Below are 19,598 nucleotides of genomic sequence, written 5' to 3' on the forward strand. Positions count from 1 at the left end.
GGCCAGAGCTGAGTGCTCAGTGCCACATTGAGGAGGGTCTCTGGCTGCTAAAAGGCATGCAGGTAGGTGGGAGAGATGCAGGGTGCCGAGACTGAGACAGAGAGACTAGTGGCCTGGACAAGGTGCCAGCAGGGACATGTTCCAGCTCCAGAGCTGAGTAGCTGGGCAAGGGCAGGACTCAGAGTGCACTGGGAAGGAAGGCCATCCCAGGCCTGGGTCATCCATTAGGCCAGTGAGCCATTCGAGAAGGAGTGTGAGGGTTGCCGAGTAATGTGTGGGAGGTGTGGTGAAGGGAATATCTTCACGGTACTACCCTGCGCACTTGTGGGCCATGGCCAGTGGGATTGCTGCTCCAGGGTGGTGTGTATTTGACATAGTCACGGACCTGGCCAGATTCCCCCACTAGAAAAGCTATGGTCATTTTACTCCTGCACACTGTCGCCATCTTGGGCTGGAAGAAATCCTAGGGAGCATTCTCTGTTCCCATCACACGGATGGGGAGACTGAATCTAGCAAGTTTAAACCATTTGCACAGGACAAACCTGTAGAACCAGGATTAGAACTCCTGATGCCCCATCAAGTGAAGGACCTGCTGTCTCAGTGCAGGAGCCTGAGAGTCGGCCCAGCGTTCCCCACTCCCCCAGGGCCCGCCCTGCAAGTGAGGAGCGTCCATCAAACCAGCCAGCCCCCATTCCTGAGGTTTAGATGGAATCAGCCTGCCCTCCTGCGGCCTGCTTCCTGTGGCTTTCTTCTTCCGTGTTCTCAATAGACAGTGACAGCAGAAGACCTCCTTGGCTTCGTCCGAACTTGGAAAGAAAAACTGAGCCAGAGGATTCAGTACCTCAACTGCAGGCTGGACAGGGTAACTGTGACTCAAACGGTTTTTACTGTAAGGAACTAATGGGGTGGTGGGAAGTGGTAGGTGAGCTGTTGGGTCTGGGCTCCTAGGAGACCTGCAGGGCTCATCCAAGTCCCCTGGTCTCATGATCGCCTGGCCGCCCTAATCTTCTCACTCCCTGCCCCCGCCCCCATGGTCCATCTCCTGAACTGCAGCCAGAACAAACACTAGGAAAGGCCAGTCTGACCACGCCCCTCTCCTGCCCTCTGGGTGAAATCCAGACCCTTCACTCAGACCTACACAACAGTCTCTGCAGCCCACCCTCCACGGCCTCTCCATCTCTCTGCTTCCTCCTCCCAAAATGTCCTGTCACCCCAGGCCTTCTCTTGTCCCTGGTCTGGCCTGGGTCTCCTGGCCCCAGTGATACCTCCCACTTCCCCGTGAGACCACAGACCATGCAGTGAGGGCTCCAGTTTAGGGACTATCTCCCCTAGACGGGGCGCCCCAGGCTTTGACCCTCCCACCAGGCTTTGAACACCAGAGGCTCTCCACCAACTTCAGGCGGTGGACTGGGATGGAAGGGTATCAGAACCAATGGTGGCATAAATGGGTACCCCTCAAGTTCTACTCCGGCCAGGCTCAGGCCCTGTCTCTCACTGCCATGTTTTGAACCAGCCCTTCCTGCTACGGGAGGCTCTTCACCAGGCCAGCAACACTAAGCCTCCATCGCACCAGCAGTCCTGCGCCTGACACAATGGGACAGGAGTCCAGCCGGATCCTTCCCTTTCACAGGCTACCACTGAGATGAGACTCGGAATAAAAGAGGGAACAGCTTCACGAAGCGCTCCTCGTGGGCCACCCCTACAAACCTTTCTCAAAGGTCCAACTCGAGGGGGCGTTGGCCACTCCCTCATCCACGCATTCATTCATTCACTTGTCCGTTGGTCAGAAGCATGGCCCGGGCACATCCATAGGCCGGCTTTATAGGTCTGTGACCCTCCGTCTCATGGAAGATACTAGAACTTTTTCTTCACAGCACTGGTCCCAATTTTAACCAAACATTTATTTGCAGAAGTACATATGAAATGTCTGTCTCTCTGACTAGACTATAAGATCCATAAGGTAAAGGGTCACATGTTGTGGCCTCTTTACCCCATGTCCCAGGACCTAAGCAGAGCCATGCCGAGAGCAGGAACTCGGGAAACATTTTTGAAGGTTCGCATGCATGTATGAATGAGTAGCCCCCTAAAAAAGATATGGCCGTGACTGTTTTATAGAAGGGAAAACAGAGGCTCAGAGAGGTCAGGCAGCTAGCCTCCCGCTGCAGCACCTGGGCAAGGTGGCCCTGGAATGTGAGCCCAGCCTGCCTGCCTCCCTGGCACCGAGGCTGGAGCCACACACGTGGGCCCTTCTCTCTGGCCTTCAGGACAGCATCTTGACTGAGCTGGGGGTGGAGAGTGACATCCTGGTGTCTTCAGAAGCCCTTGAAGAGGAAGCCAAGGTGGATATGGTCACCCCTGAGTCCTTCGCCCAGCCCAGTCGCATGGGGAAGCCCATGATTGAAGACCCGGCGGTAGGAGTGGTCAAGAAGATCCTGCAGTGAGTGGCGCTGGGGTGCACGGGGTGGCGGTGGGGCGCCGACACCACAGCCTACACCCTGAGCCTTCGGGGACCGGCTTTGGGGTCCCATACCCTGGGTTCCCGTGTGAGCCCACCCCTGAAAGCCTGTGACCTTGAGCAAGGGACTTTTCTCAGAGCCTCAGTTTCGTTCTCTGAAATGGACTCATGGCAGGATGGAGTCACGTGGTGTCGTGTGCTAACTGGGGTGGTGCCCAGGGCTTGGCCTGAGCTGTCCTCATGGTCCCCGGGAACAATGCTCACACCCTTTTCTTTGGTTTCAGACTTCAGGACTCAAAATGCTCCGTGCCCCCATGTTACAAAGGTCAATGTCAGACAGGTAGAGACAAGCAGGCCTGTGGGACTCAGGGTACCGGTGGTGAGGAAGCCAGTGTTGCTACCTGACCCATCCTCACCTTGGGTCCTCTGCTCTTGTCCTGGGCAATTGTCATGTGAAGGCTTGAAGCGACACCGGAACCGGGGAGAACACTCCAGGAAAGCCTTGTCCAGTAACAGTGCCATCTCAGCAGGGAGGTAGGGCTGCCGGGCTGCCCAGGACCTGCCCTCCCCTGACCCCTACCCCGTCTCCCTAGACGGAGGCCAGAGACCACCCTGTTACTTTACCAGAATCTAGCCTCAGAATGTGTTGCCTGTGCTCACAGCTCTGAGAATCCAAGGGACCCAGTGAGGGGCCAGCTCTGATGCTGGCTTTGGTGATACCTATTCATTCTTGCTGAGTCACTCGGCTCACACAGACCTCCTATTTGGGGACCCTGTCTGGGAGTTCATGGGTTTTCCATGGTGATGGCAGGTGGATCTAAGCCCTGCTACCTTCCCACAGACATCGTCCCTGTCAGAATGAGGGACACTGGAGGTGGCTTTCCTTCAGTGACAATGTGGAGCCATTGGAGGAGTCTGGGCTTCTGCATCCTGGCCATGCGCTCTGCCCACTGCGCCCCGTCGGAGTCGTTAGACTCACGGCTTAGTGAGTGTGGGCCCTGGCTGATCCCCAACATGGATATGCCAGAAGGTGGATAATAGAAGCCACGTGGCTGAGCCAACTTTCTGGGTCTTCTGTGAGCCCTTGTTGATGTGGTTTAATTCCTGGTTTTGAGGAAGTGGCAGTGAGGAAACTCCTGCTTTGCATACCCACAGAAGGTCTTTTTGAACATGCATGCCACCTGCAAAGTGGAAACAAATGAAGACCAACCAAACGAGAAAAGCAAAGGCTACTTATCAGAGCTTGCTGCAGCAAGGGAGTCAGCCGCATCACTTGCATTTTAGCGGAGACTCAAAGGCGGGCAGAGGAGTGGGAAAGCTGTGTAATGAAGAAAAGGGGGAGATTCAGGGGTGCCTGATTGGAGGCCATTGGCACAGGGGAGCTGCAGGCAGGCCAGCAGCAGGGTGTCCTATGTGACTGGTTAGGTGAACATATTTGGCTTTCTCTGGTGGGTCCTAAGTTGGAAGCAGGCACAACATTTGGGGAAGTCGTCAGTTATTAATGAATTCTTGGTTATGTGGGGCCGAATGTTACAGGAGTTATTGTTTGGCTTTGTGGATTGTCACTAGGACAACCATCTGACTTCCCACAAGTCTGACGTATAGCACGCTGGCCTCCCGACTTGTTATTCGTAATAAGGAGTTGGTTTCTCAGGCAGGTGGCTCCAGGTTGTGCGGCAGACCTCTATGTATATGTGGTCCAGCCCTCGTCCATTTGTATATTCAGTATGAAATCTATGTTGCTAGCGCTGCCAGGTGAAAATTCAGGACGCCCAGTTAGATGTGAGTTTCAGATACATGACACATACTATTTTTAGTATAAGTATGTCCCAAATACTGCATGAGACATACTAAAAATTCCTCGTTGCTCGTATGAAATTCAAGTTTAACTGGGAGTATTGTATTTTCATTTGAAAATCTGGCAGCCCTATATGTGGCTCAACCTATTTTTCTTTGGGGCCTCCCCACAGAGAAGCAAGGATTCAAGTTTCTGGGATCGAGCGCCTCTACCCCTTGCCCCCTGTCAGTGAGCTCGGGTGGGTTTTAGTGGTAAGGGCTCCATCTCCATAGCATGGTTGTCTCCGGAGCTGCCGAGGAATATAGGGGCATCTTGAAGGATTCGGCCCCAGACATGGATATCAGGTGACCCCACGACCTGGCCCAGCATCTCTAGCAACCCAGGGAAGGGGGAGTGGGGGGTTCCCGCAGGCTCAGATCTGCCTGTACCTGTCCTCAGCCTTCAGAGCACTGACCCACCTTTGTCCCACAGTACCTCACGATACACCAAGCCCAACCGAATGGACAGAAAGTACCAGGTGCTTGGGGACAGGCCACCTCCTCAGGCTGAGTAAGTGACAACACCTTTTCCTTTACCTCCATTTTCACCTCTTGTCTCTATCTGGGGGCAGCTAAACCTGACTCAGTTGAGGGAAAAATAAGAGGTAGGGGGCAGAGCAGGAGGGGTCAGTGAAGGGACAGGTAAGGGTCAAGGTCAGTTTGTCTCAGCCCATTTCACCTGAATTTGGTGAGAATTTTCACCAAAATTTCACATGTTCAAAAACTAAGCGTTTTGTGGTAGCAGAGCACCATACCCCTTTGAGGTTTGGTTTTTGTGTCTTTTTTTAAATGCTTCTCCCTCCCCCATTCCTCTTTTATTTTAATTTCAGTGACTAAAACAAAATCTGTTCCACTTAATATGGCTACATTTCAAACAAAGGAAAATTTCAACTTCAGAAAACTGAAAGTGCAGGTCTACAACCAGTCCTCCTCCCCATAATCAGGGACAGCACCCCGTACTCATTGGTCTTTTTGCCCCAACGGTCCCATCGCCAGGGTTTTGTGAACGTGCAAAGAAGGGTGGCGTTTACAGCAGGCAGTCCAGAAGTCATGTCCAAATCAGCAGGTAGACACTCCCTTGCCTGACACACCCAAAGACATTCCATATCGTTCAAACCTGACTCGCTCTCAGTTTTGCGTAGTTCTGTTGTTTTATCCCATGTGTAGATTTATGTAACCATCACACAATCTAGAAACAGAACTGTTTCATCACCCCCAAGCTCTCCTCCTGCTATTCCTTACAGCCACCCCGCCCCGCCCTCACCATCCCTAGACCTGAGCAACCACTAATCTGTTTTCCACCCCTATAATTTTGCCACTTCAGGAATGTCATATAAATGTTCTCATGCAGTATATGAGCTTTCCGGGGTGGCTTTTTGCACTCAACATAAGGCCACTGAGATCCACCCAAGTTGTCACGTGTATCAATAGATCACTCTTTTGAATGGCAGAGTGGTATGGATGACATCCGTGGCATTGGAGGTACCACAGCTTTTTAGTGATTAAAAAGACAAATCATAGGCGAAACAGAAAATAAATAAATTGAGCATTTATTAAATCTCTGAAAAAGGGGAGACTTTCTTGGCTTTACACAGTGGTTAATTGCTCAGAAAATAGAATCAGAATGGTTATGTTTTTACCCTCACATTGGGGCTAAGAGACTTCTCCCCAAGCCTCAGTCTTCTCTGCACAGTGGGTAGAAGAGAAGCCTTCTCTTAGAGCTGTGGAGAGGAACCAGCAGGTTCCCAAGTGTCACCAATAGGCCTCCCTTAATACAAGATTTTCACACTGAGAAGCACTAGATGAAATTACAAGGAAAAAGATGAAAACACTTGTCAAACAACATTTTAAACTCCTCTGTGTTAAAATGCAATTAAAAGTTAGGTAACAATCAGCCATGAAACAATGGTGGTAAATAAGGACAACAAAGAAAAAGGCCTTTATAAATTGGCTCCCCGCCTCCCCCAGCAAATTATTAGGTTGGTGCAAAAGTAATTGTGGTTTAAAAAGTTAAAAATAATTGCAAAAACGGCAATTACTTTTGCACCAACCTAATACAAAGGAAACCTTGAGAACTCAGTGAGTAGGGTAAAGGGAGAATTTGAAGAGACCATGCCCAAAGCAGGAAATAAAATTAGGAAAAACACATGGAGAAAACACTCTCACTAGAATGCAAAGAAGTGGAAAGGGAACAGGTCCATCCCATATTTTGCCTTTCCAATGAACCAATCGTTACATAGATTTTAATGGAAATTCCCAGTTTATCAAAGGAGGCTGGAGACCTCCCAGGCACTGCAGATGGGAGGTATTAAAGAAACAATTATTCTGGCACTCGTTAAAACAATGAGGAGGACATTAGATGGGACCGTGGCATTAAGTGTGTCCCCCACTGTCGGAACAGGAGAGATGGGGCTCAACTCAGGATACAACAAGGACAGTGGGGATTTATAGCCAATGTGCAGAGTGGGGGTGGGGGTGGGGTCAGTGGATGGAAAATTCAAGGGTAGTGGGATTCCTGCTAAAACTACTTAACAGGATACTTGTTTACAGGCAGGCCGGGGGATCAGCTCTCAAGGGTGGGTTGTCTCCAAACTGACTTAGCAAGCGGAAGACAAGGCCCAAGGATGGGGCCTAGTTGAAACGTGGGCGCAGAGGAGCCTGTCTAAAGTTTGGTCAAGGAGAGAGTCTTTGTGAGTCCCTCCTCTTTCTCAAGGCAAGAAAAGCAGAATGTAAGAGATACATGAACCTAATTCCAAACCTATTTTAAAATCAGCAAAAGGCATTACAATAAAATGTTATCATTTCATTTTTCCTTCTTGTTTTTTAGCATATTTTCAATTTTCTTTAATTATGATGAAGGAATTTTAAAATGAAAGATCAAGTGACCTGTTACATATATTTTAGAAATTGGCTGACAATGGTGTGTTTATAAATAGTCACTGCATCACTTTATAAAAATTATGAAAAATGAAGTGTCCTACAGCTTCATGTAGTTCTAATACATCTGTCCTTTACTTCGCTCTTACTACAGAGTTGGGTGACCTAATTGGACAGGAATATCCACAGGATCTGTGCAAATTGGTTTCATTAAACCCTGTGCAGTTACCTAAGGCCAGAGGTACTAGAAGGAGAATGTTTGGTCCTACAGGAAGTCCTGCTCATTTGATTAATATTTATAAGAAACCATTATTTCTTTTTTCAACCAGTACTGAGGCACAGAGAGGCACAGGCACTGCACTGGGGTTGGGGGTTCCGTGATGAAGAAAAATAGACACACATGGTCCGCGTCATGGTGGGTGTTACCACCTGCTGGGAGAGATGGCAGTTAATCAGCCAGTCACCCAAAGCAACCCCAAATCCCCTTGTTGAGGGGTACTATGGAGCTGAGGGCCCCTCTGGGAGCTTTGGAACGAGGCAGTCGGGAATTGCCACCAAGCCGGGATCTGAGGAAGAGCAACAACAAATGTGACCAAGAGGAAAAGTTAGCAGTGTTCTCTGGAGAAGAATCAGCGTGTGCGAAGGCTCTGAGGACGGAGTGAATGATGACAAGGAGTGATGAGGCCAGAGGAGAATAGGCTTGGAATAGGGGAAAACCCAGCTCGTCACATGCAAGAGGCATTAACCTTGACAAATAGAAATAGAAATTGCCCATTTCTCCATGTTCCTCTACATCTTTGTCCACAGTGGGCATCACATGCTTGGGCATCCCATGAACAGTCCAGCTCCACTTCTGGTTGCACTGCTGAGGCCTTGGAATAGTCTGTCCATTTGGTTTTGTCCACACCAATTAGACCAGGCCCCTCAGGGATTTGTCTCATGTGTGTTGCAGGGACTTTAAAGGGATCATCCTGACCCTCCTCTGGGAGAAAAATGAGCATCTGCTGAATGTCGTGGAGGTGAGGGCAGCTGCCCATAGGCCTCGGCCTTCCCCTCTGCCAGCTGCGGACCACATGTCCCCAGCTGCCTCTGCCTCCCACACCCTGCTGCTAATGGCCTTGTGGGTGAAACCGAGGAAAGGGGATTCTAGCTCCCATGACCATGGCTACCCACCTAAACCTCGTTCATTCATTTACACATTCATTCGGCCACCAAACATTTCTTGGACACTAACCATATGTCAGATACTGGGTGTGCCAAGCGGAACGAGGCCAGTGCTCAGCAGGGGGGTGACAGGCATGGCAGCAACACAGGGAAACGGGCGGGGCGATGGGAGTGGCACCTGGGGTCCTTCAGTGGGAGCTACCTAGTGCCCTGTTCCAGCACACTCAACACAGGGGTGTCTGTGCATTTTCCTGTCTGCCTCCTCCTGGGCTGTGAGTCCTTCAGAGCAGGGCCTCTGCGTCATCCATATTAGTGGCCCACAGCCCAGTACACAGCTTGGTGCTATAGGAAGCTCGCAACCTGGCCATTGAAATGAGATTCCATTTTGGTCTTGAATTTTGCGTTTACTCACTCGTGCCTCACGTAGCCCTATAGTGCCGGCAGTGCTGAAAAGGGCAGGCAGACAGGAAGTCAGCATCGCAGGCATAGGGGACAGCATGAGAGAAGGCTGGGGGTGTCGAGAGCAGGGTGGAGGACGTCAGGAGCGTGGGCCAGAGTCCCATATGCAGGGGCCTTGCCCACACACTGGGGAACCCTCTCTTGCAGGAGTTTTACCGCAAAGAGAAGCGTTCAATCACCAGGCCCGACTGCATGTACGACACCTTCGACCAGTGCGCGGAGAACATCGGCAAGAAGATTCTGGAGTACCAGAGCCAGACCAACAAGTACCACAACTCCTGCCTCATAGGTGGGTGCGGGTAGGGGGTGACATGAAGCCACTGATTGAGCTCGGCCTGGACCTCACGGCCTGGACATTACCCTCCTGACCTGGAAGTCACCAGGGAAGGCAGGGGAGCCTCCCTGTGAAAAACACACATCTTAGAATTAGGTCAAAGCCTTGATCACATTAAACTGGGAGAAACAACGATGGCCTGCGCCCCCCACCCCAAAGTTTCCCTTTTCTTGAGGGAAGATTTGTATCACTAAAAATATTTTGTTTGCTGCAGATATTTTTGACAGCTTCATTGAGATATTCATATAGTACAATTCACCCATATAAAGTGTACAATTCAGTGGATTTTAGTATATTCAGAGTTGTAGAACCATTACCACCGTCAGTTTTAGAATCCCTTGTCCCTCCATCACTTCCCCAGCCCTAAGCAACCACTAAGCTTTCTGTCTCTGTAGATTTTTCTATTCTGGGCTTTCATATGAATGGAATCATGTAGGATGTGGTCTTTTGTGTCTGGCTTCTTTCATGTTGTATAATGTTTTAAAGGTTCATCCAGGGTATATATTAGTGTATCAGCACTTGGTTCCTTTTTCCAGCTGAATCATATTACATTGTACGCATTTACCTCATTTTGTGTATCCATTCATTCACTGATGGACATTTGGTTATTTCCACCTTTTGGCTACTGTGAATCATGCTGCCATGAACAGTCATGTACAAGTTTTTGTGTGGACACATGTTTTCATTTCTCTGGGGTATGTATACCCTGGATGAACTCGGAATGGAGCTGCAGGGTCATATGGTAACTGTGTTTAATCATTTGAAGAATCCTTCCAGAGTGCCTGGCCTATGCTGGGCTATGTTGAACTTGGTAGAAGCAGCCTCCTGGAGAATAGGGACATGAAAACAGGCAGGTAGAATACACCTTGCCGTTTACATTTACTGTAATGACATTAAAGGAGCTGAGAAAACATGCCCACTGGCCTCCCTTTTGCCCATTTCTCCATGTTCCTCTACATCTTTGTCCACAGTCATATCTGTTTCATGCAGTTGTCAGTCCTAATTTTTTCTGCTTCTAAGGCAGGGAACGTGAGGGACCATCACAGGCCTGCTGTATTGGTTGAGGGTAGAAGAGGGAGAGGAATGGGGGATAGCCAGATCTGGGGTCATGACCCAGTACTGCCATCTCCCAGCTGCATGACCTTGACCAAGTCACCTCACCTCTGTGAGCCTCACTTTCCCTGTCTGTAAACTGGGGATAAAGGCAAAACCCACCATGCGAGGCGTTTTTGAGGATGAAGCCCGTTGCATAGACCTGCCATATATAAGAGAAACAGTCTGCCGTAGTTCTCGTTATGTGGTTGGGCAATGACCGGAATTGAGACTACAGACACCATTTTGTTTCTCTAGCTCAGAATTTCCCCCAAGTGAACTCTGTGGGATCCCGTCCTACATGACCCTCCTCAAAAGGAAGTTTCCATGGTCAAGAAATGCAGCAAATTATATCCCTCTCTGGAAGATTCATAGTTCACATGAAAGGGACACTTCCGTTTCCTACAGTTTGTGAGTCCAGTGTCCTGACCAACTTTCCCACTGGAAACATGTGAAAATGCTGGATAGAATTTTTTTGTGATGAACTCTTTTAAATGCATTGAGATAGCTATAAAGTAAGAAACACACAAGGCCTTAAAATTAAACAAAATAAGAACTATAATTGAGCAGTAATTTTGGCTTTTGCCCTAAGGGCTTCACTGACTCCTTGTTTTTGTGGCCTTCAGGGCGTTGGAGACAAAGCCTTAGACCTCCCTAGGTGGAAAGTCTAAAAGGACATATGCCACGTAAAACTGGGACTCCACCTGCCGAGTGAGGTGAATGAGACAAAAACCACCTCTCTCAGCCCCACAACTAGAAGGTCAACTGTTTATTAAAAACCTTGGTACTGGCTAAAGAAGAAGAAAAACTCCAATGAGAATCCATGACTATAAGCCAGCTGTTATGTAGTTTTTAAACCTAAAGTCACACTGAGATAGACCTGAATTCAGCTTTGTTTCTGTGGATCATCCCATAGACCTCTTGCTGATATGTTAGCTAAAAATGATCTTGAATTAGGGAGTTGTGCTCAGATACCTCTTTAGTGGAGACACTACAGATCTCTAGTAAAACCCACCTTCAATTCAGGCCTCCAAGGAGTCCCACAAATAAAATGCCCAGAATAAGAGATCACAGTAAAAACAAACAAACAAACAAACAAAACACAAACACAAGGAAAAAAGGCACCTTGAACATGAGACAGCAGGATGAGGCCAGTAAAAACTTCAGATATTGAACATCTCAAACACAGAATATAAAAGAATGTACTTATTAAAGAGCAAATTGGAAACACGAGTAAGGAGCAAGAGACTAATAAAATGACCAAGTAGATATGAAAGAGAACCAAGTAGAACTCCTCTCTTGGGAAAATAAATAGTTAACATTTAAAAATTATGAATGGCTTTGCTATCAGATTATTCACTGCTGGAGCTGAAATCGGTGAACTGGAAGATAGATCCAAAGAAAAAACTCAAAATACAACACAGAAAAACATAAACATTGGGGAGAGAGGTGAAGAGATATAGAGGAAGGAATACGTCTAACAAATAGCTGTTTAGAGGTCCAAGGGGAGAGGAAACAGACTAGAGTCGAGACAATATTTAAAGAGATAATGGATGAGACAGAACTGCTAAAAGACACAATGCATTTTAAATGAGCTGAAAAATCCTGCAGAGTATAAAAGAGAAGTCCTTTTAACTTGTTTAATCCAGAATTTTCTATTTTCTATGCTGGTTTGAACACAGGATCCCTTTTGATGAAATAGCTCTTACCACATTGAAGACCAAGTCTTTCTCTCTGGGAAACTGCTTTGAGCCTTTGTTAGAGAGATCGCCTCAGCAACTTCTGTTCTGTCCTCTCCCCTGACCCCTAACCCCCAATGTTGACAGAATTACGAGCCCAGATGAGGAGATTTGAGGAGCTGCTGCCCCAGGTATGTTGGCTGGTGATGGAGAATTTCAAGGAGAACCACTGGAAAAGATTTTGCACCTCCATCAGAGAGATCCAGGAACAGTTCTGGGATTATCAGAAGCAACTGGAGAAAAGGAAGGTGAGGGCCCCAGGACCAGCTCTTCCTCTCCAGGACCAGGGGCCCTGGGAATTCAGAAATGGGTGCAGGGCATAGGCAGAACTGAGTCCCAGGGAATGCAATGGGCTAGGCTTGGGATTGTTGGATGAGGGCTGAGGGACACGAGGCATTGGAGAAATGAGAGTGGAGTCAATAGCTTCTTCATAGAAAACATTCAGTACACTCCTTGTTGGATTGAATGGGTGGGTCAGCTGGGTTCTGTGTGGCCCTGGTCATTGAGATCAACAATGATTGTCCACCTGGTCCTTGCAGCCATGGGATGTGGATGCTGTTGATTTCACTGGACTAAAGCCCTGATTGTGCTGCACAGATGCCCTCTCCCTACCCTCAGAGTTGGCTCCAGCCATGCCCCTATCTTGCCTTCTCTGCCACTCCTCTGCCCTTGGCCCTCAGACACCCAGGTCAGAGTACTCCTCAGTCTGGCCATGGCCATAATTAGCAGAGGACATGGGCCAGGGACTTTTTGGTCCTGACCTTGAGATACTGGTATCAAAATCCTTGCTGATTTCTGGATGTTTTGATTGAAGGATGAAAATGCCCAGAGTCTCCATCCAAATCTTGGACACCCTGCATGTTTCCAAGAAATGGAGTCTCTATGTCGAATGGAAGAGAAAAGACAGGAAGATGTGGACACCATGATTAGGGAAACCAGGGAGAAGCTGGAGGTCAGTGGTGCTGTCAACTCCCAGGTCCGGGTGCTGAGCACTGCACTGCCCTCCGGAGAGATTACCCAATTGACAGCCCACCAACAGCACCAAGCGTGGCGCTGGCACCCTGGCCTACGCGGGGCATGAGAGGGGGCAGGTTTTACTGGTGGAGATGATCCTTGTTGGCTGTCTTTAACTTGCCAGTTTTTTTGATTTCTAAATTAATTACAAAATTACTAGTGAGAACTTTTTTTTTCAAGATCCAGGTCTAGTTCTATTTCCTCTTTGGTGAATTGTCCCTTGGCAATTTCTGAATCATTTCTTATCTTCAAGCCAAGTCACCTCTACCTCTTGGGAGAGGCCTCCTGGCTGAGGACCAGATGCCAGTTAACGTGAACACAATGACACATGACTTTGGTCTTGTCTCACCTGCTGGCTCCCCAGATCCACCCTCAGCCTACTTTTGGAGGCGAGTTCCTCTCCCTGCAGCACGAGGTCCCCTGTATTTTCTCCAGGAATCTACTAGGAAGTGTGGCTGCCTTTTCATCACCAGCTTGGCCACCTTCGCTGAGAAGTTCCTGCTGCAATTAGATGAGGTGGTCACCATTGACGATGTCCAGGTTGCAAGTAAGTGGCACCACCGGCCGTGTGCCCTGGCCCCAGGCGGTGGGTGAGGTGCGGGCTGATGGGCCTGGAGGGCTCTGCTTTCCCCCAGTTCCACCAGAATGAAAACAGATTCTCCACTGAGGGGACTGATGAATTTTTGTTTTTGTTTTCATTAAAAGTAACTTTTTTTTTTAATTTAAAAAGCAAATCCCAAAAGGGTCGAAGGTTATATGTAAACAATGAAGCCCTAATAGTAAATCTTTTCATGATTTTGAGATAGGGTCAGCTTTCCTAAGTATGAGATGAGAGCCAGAAACCGTAAAGGAAATGGCTGGTACTTCTCTGTGGCCAAAAGAAAAACAAGGAAAAATATCGAAAGATGAAAAGACAAACGACAAACTGGAAAAATATTCCTAATAACCTAAAGATCAGAAAAAGGCCGAATATACTTGTTGTATGAGTCAAATTTGTAAAAAGAGACAAAGGACAAACATATGCAATTCAAAAGAGAAGCAATTCCTATGGCCAGTAAATGTAAAAGGTGCTTCACTTTACTGATGATAAAAAATGTGGATACAAACATTATTAAGATATCAGCTTTCACCAAGAGCCTTGCAAGGATTTTAAGCTCAGTGGCAACCAGCCCTGGTGAGAATGTGAGGAAGCCCAAGTGCCACAGGGACCCTTGGAGAAGAAGTATGACATCAATACCACTCTCTCGGAGAACCCTCTGTCAGTACCTGTCAGAATTCTCAATGTACACAACTGTGACCTAGCAGTTGTTACCCTGGGAATTCATCCAACAGAAATACTTGCACTCATTTTTCAAAGATATATTTTCAAGCGTATTCGTCACAGCACTGAAATTGCAAAGAATTGGACACTACACTAATATCCAGGTATAGGGGATTGGTTAAATAAACGATGATCCAGATGTACAAGTGAATATTGTACAGCTGTTAAAGTGGGTTCAATAGGTCTATATGTGCCCATGTGGAAAGGGAGCCAGTAATACTGTTATGTGAAAACACAAATTGACAGTCAGCACTTATATATGATACCATTAGAAAAACCACACACATGATATAAACACGCGTAGTCACGTATATATAAATGAATCTGTGTCAGAGAGATAGATAGAGAGACAGAGCCTGAGAGACAGGTACCAGACTGTTGACAGCACTCACCTCTGGTGGCTGGGATTGGGAGACACTTCTAGAATCTTTTCTTTTCCCAGGTTAGGTGATGTTTAAAGTTTTTATAATGTGCGTATTACTTTTATAACTATACAAAGACTCAATCATGTATTAAACGTTATCCATTTATCACGAGTCTATTAAGTAATTAAAACGTTATTTTTACTAAATTTTTTTATTACAAAGACACTAAATATTTATTATAGTACAATAAGAAATTCAGTTTGAATTACAAAGAACATTAAGAATACAGCCTACATATATATGGTATAGTCAACTTTACTGTGGGAGGGGCTCTGCCCTCCCCTGGGAGACTCCAAGTGGGGAGGAGAGGAGTAAACCCTCATTTCTCTAAATTCAGGGGGTAGGCCCCTTGATCTCAGGCTGTGAGTGAGGCCACGGTCAGTAACCTGTCTTTTGCCTGCCAGGGATAGAGCCCCCCAGACAGAAAACATCAATCCTCATCCGGAGGAAACTCACCGGACTCTCCCTGGAGGAAGAGAGTGAGAAGCCCCTGATTGAACGGGGGAGCAGGTGAGAGGAAGAACAGAAGGAATACACGCATGGCTATTTGCTGAGGACGGTGCTGTGGAATAACAGACCTGGTCACCTGGGAATGGCATTATGTTCTAAGCCTCAGTTTCCTCTTCTGTGAAATGGGCACCACAGCCTACCTCACCTGATGTTATGAAGAGAAAGTGAAATGAGATTGTACTTGGAGGGCCCCTGGCACATACTGAAAGCTCAGCAACTGTTAGTTGACATAATAAGGTCCCACAAAGGGGCCCACAAAGAAAGGGAGGCCTGTCCCAGTGTGAGGCACGTTCTGGGTCCCTGGTGGCACTGGTGGCACAGCGAACCACTGCAGTTGTGTCATGTGTGCCAGGAGCTATCAAAGTGCTTGTCCCTGTGTGTCAAGAATATGACTCTGGAAGAAGTAAGGCAGTGATTTGCGGAGCTAAGTTCTAAGCAGTAGCTTTTACAGCACAGTCGGATAAATGGACCAGGAACCAGTGACTGCCACCTGGCTGGCAGACTGAGGAGGAAAGTGAGGCCCAGGAACAGGAAGCAACTAGAGGCATAGCATTCCCCTTCCCCATGCAGAACCCAAGACTGTCTATTCACATGGCTTTCAACAGTGTGAAAATATGAAAAAGAACTTGAAGAAACTTAACATTGACTGCTCAGAAGGTTTTTTTCTTTTAATTAAGACATTTAAAGAAAGGCTAACCTGTCCCCCCAGGGTTAGTGGGTACACTGTGAATGATGAAGCCAAGTCTGTGGGCTTTGACATGCATGTTTGTTTGTAGGAAGTGGCCCGGAATCAAACCCACCGCAGTCACCATCCAAAACAAGATTCTCCTCCGGAAAACTTCATCGATCACCACCACCAAAACCACCTTGGGCCACCTGGCAGCCGTGGAAGCCCGAGATGCTGTCTACCTGGTGAATGAAGGGCTGGGCTGGGATGGAAACATCCAGGGGAGCACAGGGCAGCTCCGTTTGGCTGGCTGGGGAAGGAGGTCTCTTCCTGTCACAGGTGCCCTGACATTTGGCCCTTGGAGCAGATGACACGTCAAGGTGCTCCAGACACAGTGTCAACAGTTAATGTTCTAAAGCAGAGGGTCATGTCCAGTCCCAGTGACAGCGTGGGTCTGATGGCTGAGCCCCAGTGCCGCGGGCACCCAGAGGGACACCCCACCCAGACTGAGGGCAGGGTGAAGGGAGGTTTTCCAGAGGAACAGTTGGGTCACAGCGAGGGGACAGAGTTAGAAGCACAGAGACCCCAGGAGTAGTGGGTACAATAGCTAATAGTTACTGAGTACCTACTATAGCTTCTGTTCTCAACATGAGGCATCTCACTGAATCCTTATAACAACCTCACGAGGAAGGTAGAATTGTCCCCAGGTTACTGCTGAGGACACTAAGGCTTAAAGAAACATGCCCCCCTCTATACCACTGCAGAGTAGCAGAGCTAGGGTTAGAACCCACGTGCCTGTTAGACACTCACGGGGCCTGCCTAAGGAAGAGGCTACTCTCAGATGTCACCTGTGGGACCTCTCAGCTCTGATGATGTGCTGATCTTTGGTCCTGGTGCCTAGAGAGAAACCTTGTCCTGCCCAGAGATAGGCTGACTGATATTGAGAGAGCCTACAGTGCCCAGGGCTGGCCCTTACTGGGCCACCATGTTCAGCCCCAGGCAGAGGGGGCAGCTCTGCCTGCTCAGGGCCTGGAGGACTCAGCCTCCCGAGGAAGCAGGAAGCCTGAGTTCCAGGACAGCAGTTAGGAAGGCGTGCAGAGTCCCGGAGGCCAGATCCTACTCCCTGCTCAGCCTCTTTCTAGCTGGATGACCTTCAGGCAAGGCTCTGAGCCTCGGTTTCCCCGTCTACAGAACAAGGAAAACAGTAGCACCTGCCTGGTCAGTTGTTGAGCAAATCACATGAGAAATGACTTATGGAAATCTTGCCAATGCCTGGGGTGGGTTAAAAACTACCTGCCAGCAAGTTACAGAGTTCTTTTAGGGCACAGAATTCAGAAGTGTCTCCTCATGCAGCGTCCTGCTGCTGCCTTGTTCCCAGAAATATTTAGCATCATTTGAAGAGGAGTTGAAGAAGATCCAGGATGACAACACATTGCAGGTGAAGGCGGCTCAGCGCTGGAAGGACAGCTGGAAGCGCTCCATACACACTATCCAGGGCCTGTACTTGTGACACCTCAACGCACTCCAAATAAAGGCTCATTTTGTATGGATGCCTCCCTTATCCATCCGTCTGTCCTTCCATCCATCTGTCCATCCATCCATCCATCCATCCATCCATCCATCCATCCATCCATCCATCCCTGGTCTGTGTGCAGCACTTTGGCTCCATCAGTGACCAGGACATGATGTAGCACCTGCCCACGTGGACATCAGTTCCAAAGAGGAAGACCGAGGTGAAAGGGAGTTCCACATGGTTCTCAGGGATGGAGGGCGACAGGAATGGCTCACTGAAAACAGAGTCCAGTACTTCAAAGGAAGTAACTTCCAAAAGTCATGCTTGGTACTTCACCTTAGAAAATGAATTAATTAAAACTTATGAGAAAGAATATATTTTACATTTAACTAAATGTGGGCTATAATTGCAACTATGCAGTGATTCCTAGAACCAGTGAAGAATTAAGCCAATGTTGACTGGGTATCTGCCTGGCAACTTGCCTGGCCAAATTACAGCATTTTGGAAAAAATCTTCTAGGCCTCCTTAATTTTCCTTTTAGCCTCTTTAATCCCACAGGACTCAGATCATTCTCTTTGGAAACCTCCATCCTGTGGTCTTTTTTTTTTTTTTGGTCGATTTTTCTCCTCTTCGATTTCTAAGTGGCCCAACCATGCCAAGTCTCATTTGTCATTAACTTTCTATGCCACTTGGACAGGCTGCTAATATTCTTTTCTCGACATCATCAACTCCTGTTTCTTTTACATGGTTGGCATTTTGACTTTGCATCAATTTACGTTTTCACCTGCTTTCTCTCTTTTAGTGACTCATGAGGTAGGCTCCTTATATACTTATGTGGTTTCTTCTCGCTCCTTTTTCTTTCCTCACCCCACCTTCTAGTGCAGTATACATTTTGTACCAGCTGGTTGACTGGCTGTTATAGAACCAGCAATATTTTAGTTGGTTGCTTTGCTTAAAGTATTAGTTACCCGCAGCTCCATGCGCTACCCCACAACTGGGCCCTTAACCAGCTGACAAATCAATATCTGCATCCTTGGAATCATCCTAATGGATGGGTCTTGCCCACGGCTGAGCTGTGGAATGACAGAAGGAATCTCTTCAATAGCCATGACCCTCCCCTCTTGCTTCTATGACCTTTCTCTGCTCAATATCGATTTAAGCTTTTGTTATCCCATTTGCCAGTGTTCAGTGGCTGTGTGGCCTCTTAGGGATCAGTCTCTTGTGGGGATTAGCCCCTTTCAGCTGACTCACCGTGGAGGCCTTTGTGGGGAGATTAGGAAATTTTGCTTAATCAGCACGTCCTGAGCTGTACCACAGCCTGGATTTTAGCGGAGCTCTGGCAATCTCTCCCTTTTGTTGTGTTGTGTTTGTTTTTTTTTTTTCTCCTTACTCAGTTAAAATGAATACAATTGTCTAGAAATTTCTCTGCATTTGTTTGTGAGGCAATAGCTGATGGGAGAGGAAGTGATCGTGATGGTAATGATTAACCAAAAGTAGATCTGTCCAGAGATCCCGTCTGTCATGGGTCCCTCCTGACCTTACGTATGCAGAAATACCAGCGAGGCTGGGTTTCATCCACACGTATCATTTTGAACATGCTGTTGTTTAGCTTCGAAAAGGAGTTAAAATTACTTTCGGTAAAATGATCTGCAATTAAATAACTAAGGGAAAAAAGATGAATAAAATCTATATTTTTTTTCTTTCAAGTTCACAAGAGAGATGAGACATAGAATCACTTCTACATTTTCCTCCACTGTAAATGTTTGAGGAACAAGTCAGGTCCTCTAGGAGCTCAGCTGAAGGAGGAATCACTTTCAGGTGGGGGCTTCAAGGAAGATTTCCAGGGAGAGGAATTCCTCAAGACACTGACTAATGCCACTACCAAGTGCCTGTGCCTCGTTTGCTGGTACATAAGGTGATGGAGAGTTTTGGTTTTGGCTTTCTTTTTGAAGACGATATAGAGAAGAAACAGATGAGTTCAGATGGCAAGTGAGCTGAGGGCGACCAGAAGTCTCTAAAATTGGCTCTCTAAATATGGGAGGGTGGAAGAGACGTTGGTAAAGCTGCCTATGGCAGCTATAAAGTCCAAAAGGCTCTGAGAGGGCGGGCAAGGAGTGTCTCTGTCTTGGGCTGTACCGCAAACCACACACACACACACAAAATCCATCAGGTGAGATGTGAGGAACAGATAG

At 47.7% G+C, this 19,598-nt stretch overlaps 1 protein-coding gene across 3 annotated transcripts in view; it reads left to right on the forward strand.

The window, feature by feature from the left end:
• CCDC180 (coiled-coil domain containing 180) overlaps nt 1–17,474 on the forward strand; it is a 49,864-nt gene extending 32,390 nt beyond the window's left edge. Inside the window, exons 25-37 of one of the 3 annotated variants that reach the window (XM_033122116.1) lie at nt 770–862; nt 2,265–2,437; nt 2,740–2,795; nt 2,914–2,989; nt 4,725–4,802; nt 8,121–8,187; nt 8,939–9,080; nt 12,044–12,204; nt 12,771–12,908; nt 13,406–13,517; nt 15,121–15,226; nt 16,003–16,138; nt 17,272–17,474. In XM_033122116.1, the coding sequence (XP_032978007.1) occupies nt 770–862; nt 2,265–2,437; nt 2,740–2,795; nt 2,914–2,989; nt 4,725–4,802; nt 8,121–8,187; nt 8,939–9,080; nt 12,044–12,204; nt 12,771–12,908; nt 13,406–13,517; nt 15,121–15,226; nt 16,003–16,138; nt 17,272–17,403 (1,470 nt within the window). In that variant the 3' untranslated portion in view covers nt 17,404–17,474. Of the gene's footprint in view, nt 1–769; nt 863–2,264; nt 2,438–2,739; nt 2,796–2,913; nt 2,990–4,724; nt 4,803–8,120; nt 8,188–8,938; nt 9,081–12,043; nt 12,205–12,770; nt 12,909–13,405; nt 13,518–15,120; nt 15,227–16,002; nt 16,139–17,271 lie in introns of those variants that run through there. The other 2 variants (XM_033122117.1, XM_033122118.1) reach the window with 2 other exon arrangements.
• The last annotated feature ends 2,124 nt before the right edge of the window (nt 17,475–19,598 follow it).

The sequence above is a fragment of the Rhinolophus ferrumequinum genome, chromosome 12 (genome assembly GCF_004115265.2).
Source record: "Rhinolophus ferrumequinum isolate MPI-CBG mRhiFer1 chromosome 12, mRhiFer1_v1.p, whole genome shotgun sequence".
Lineage (NCBI taxonomy): Eukaryota > Metazoa > Chordata > Mammalia > Chiroptera > Rhinolophidae > Rhinolophus > Rhinolophus ferrumequinum.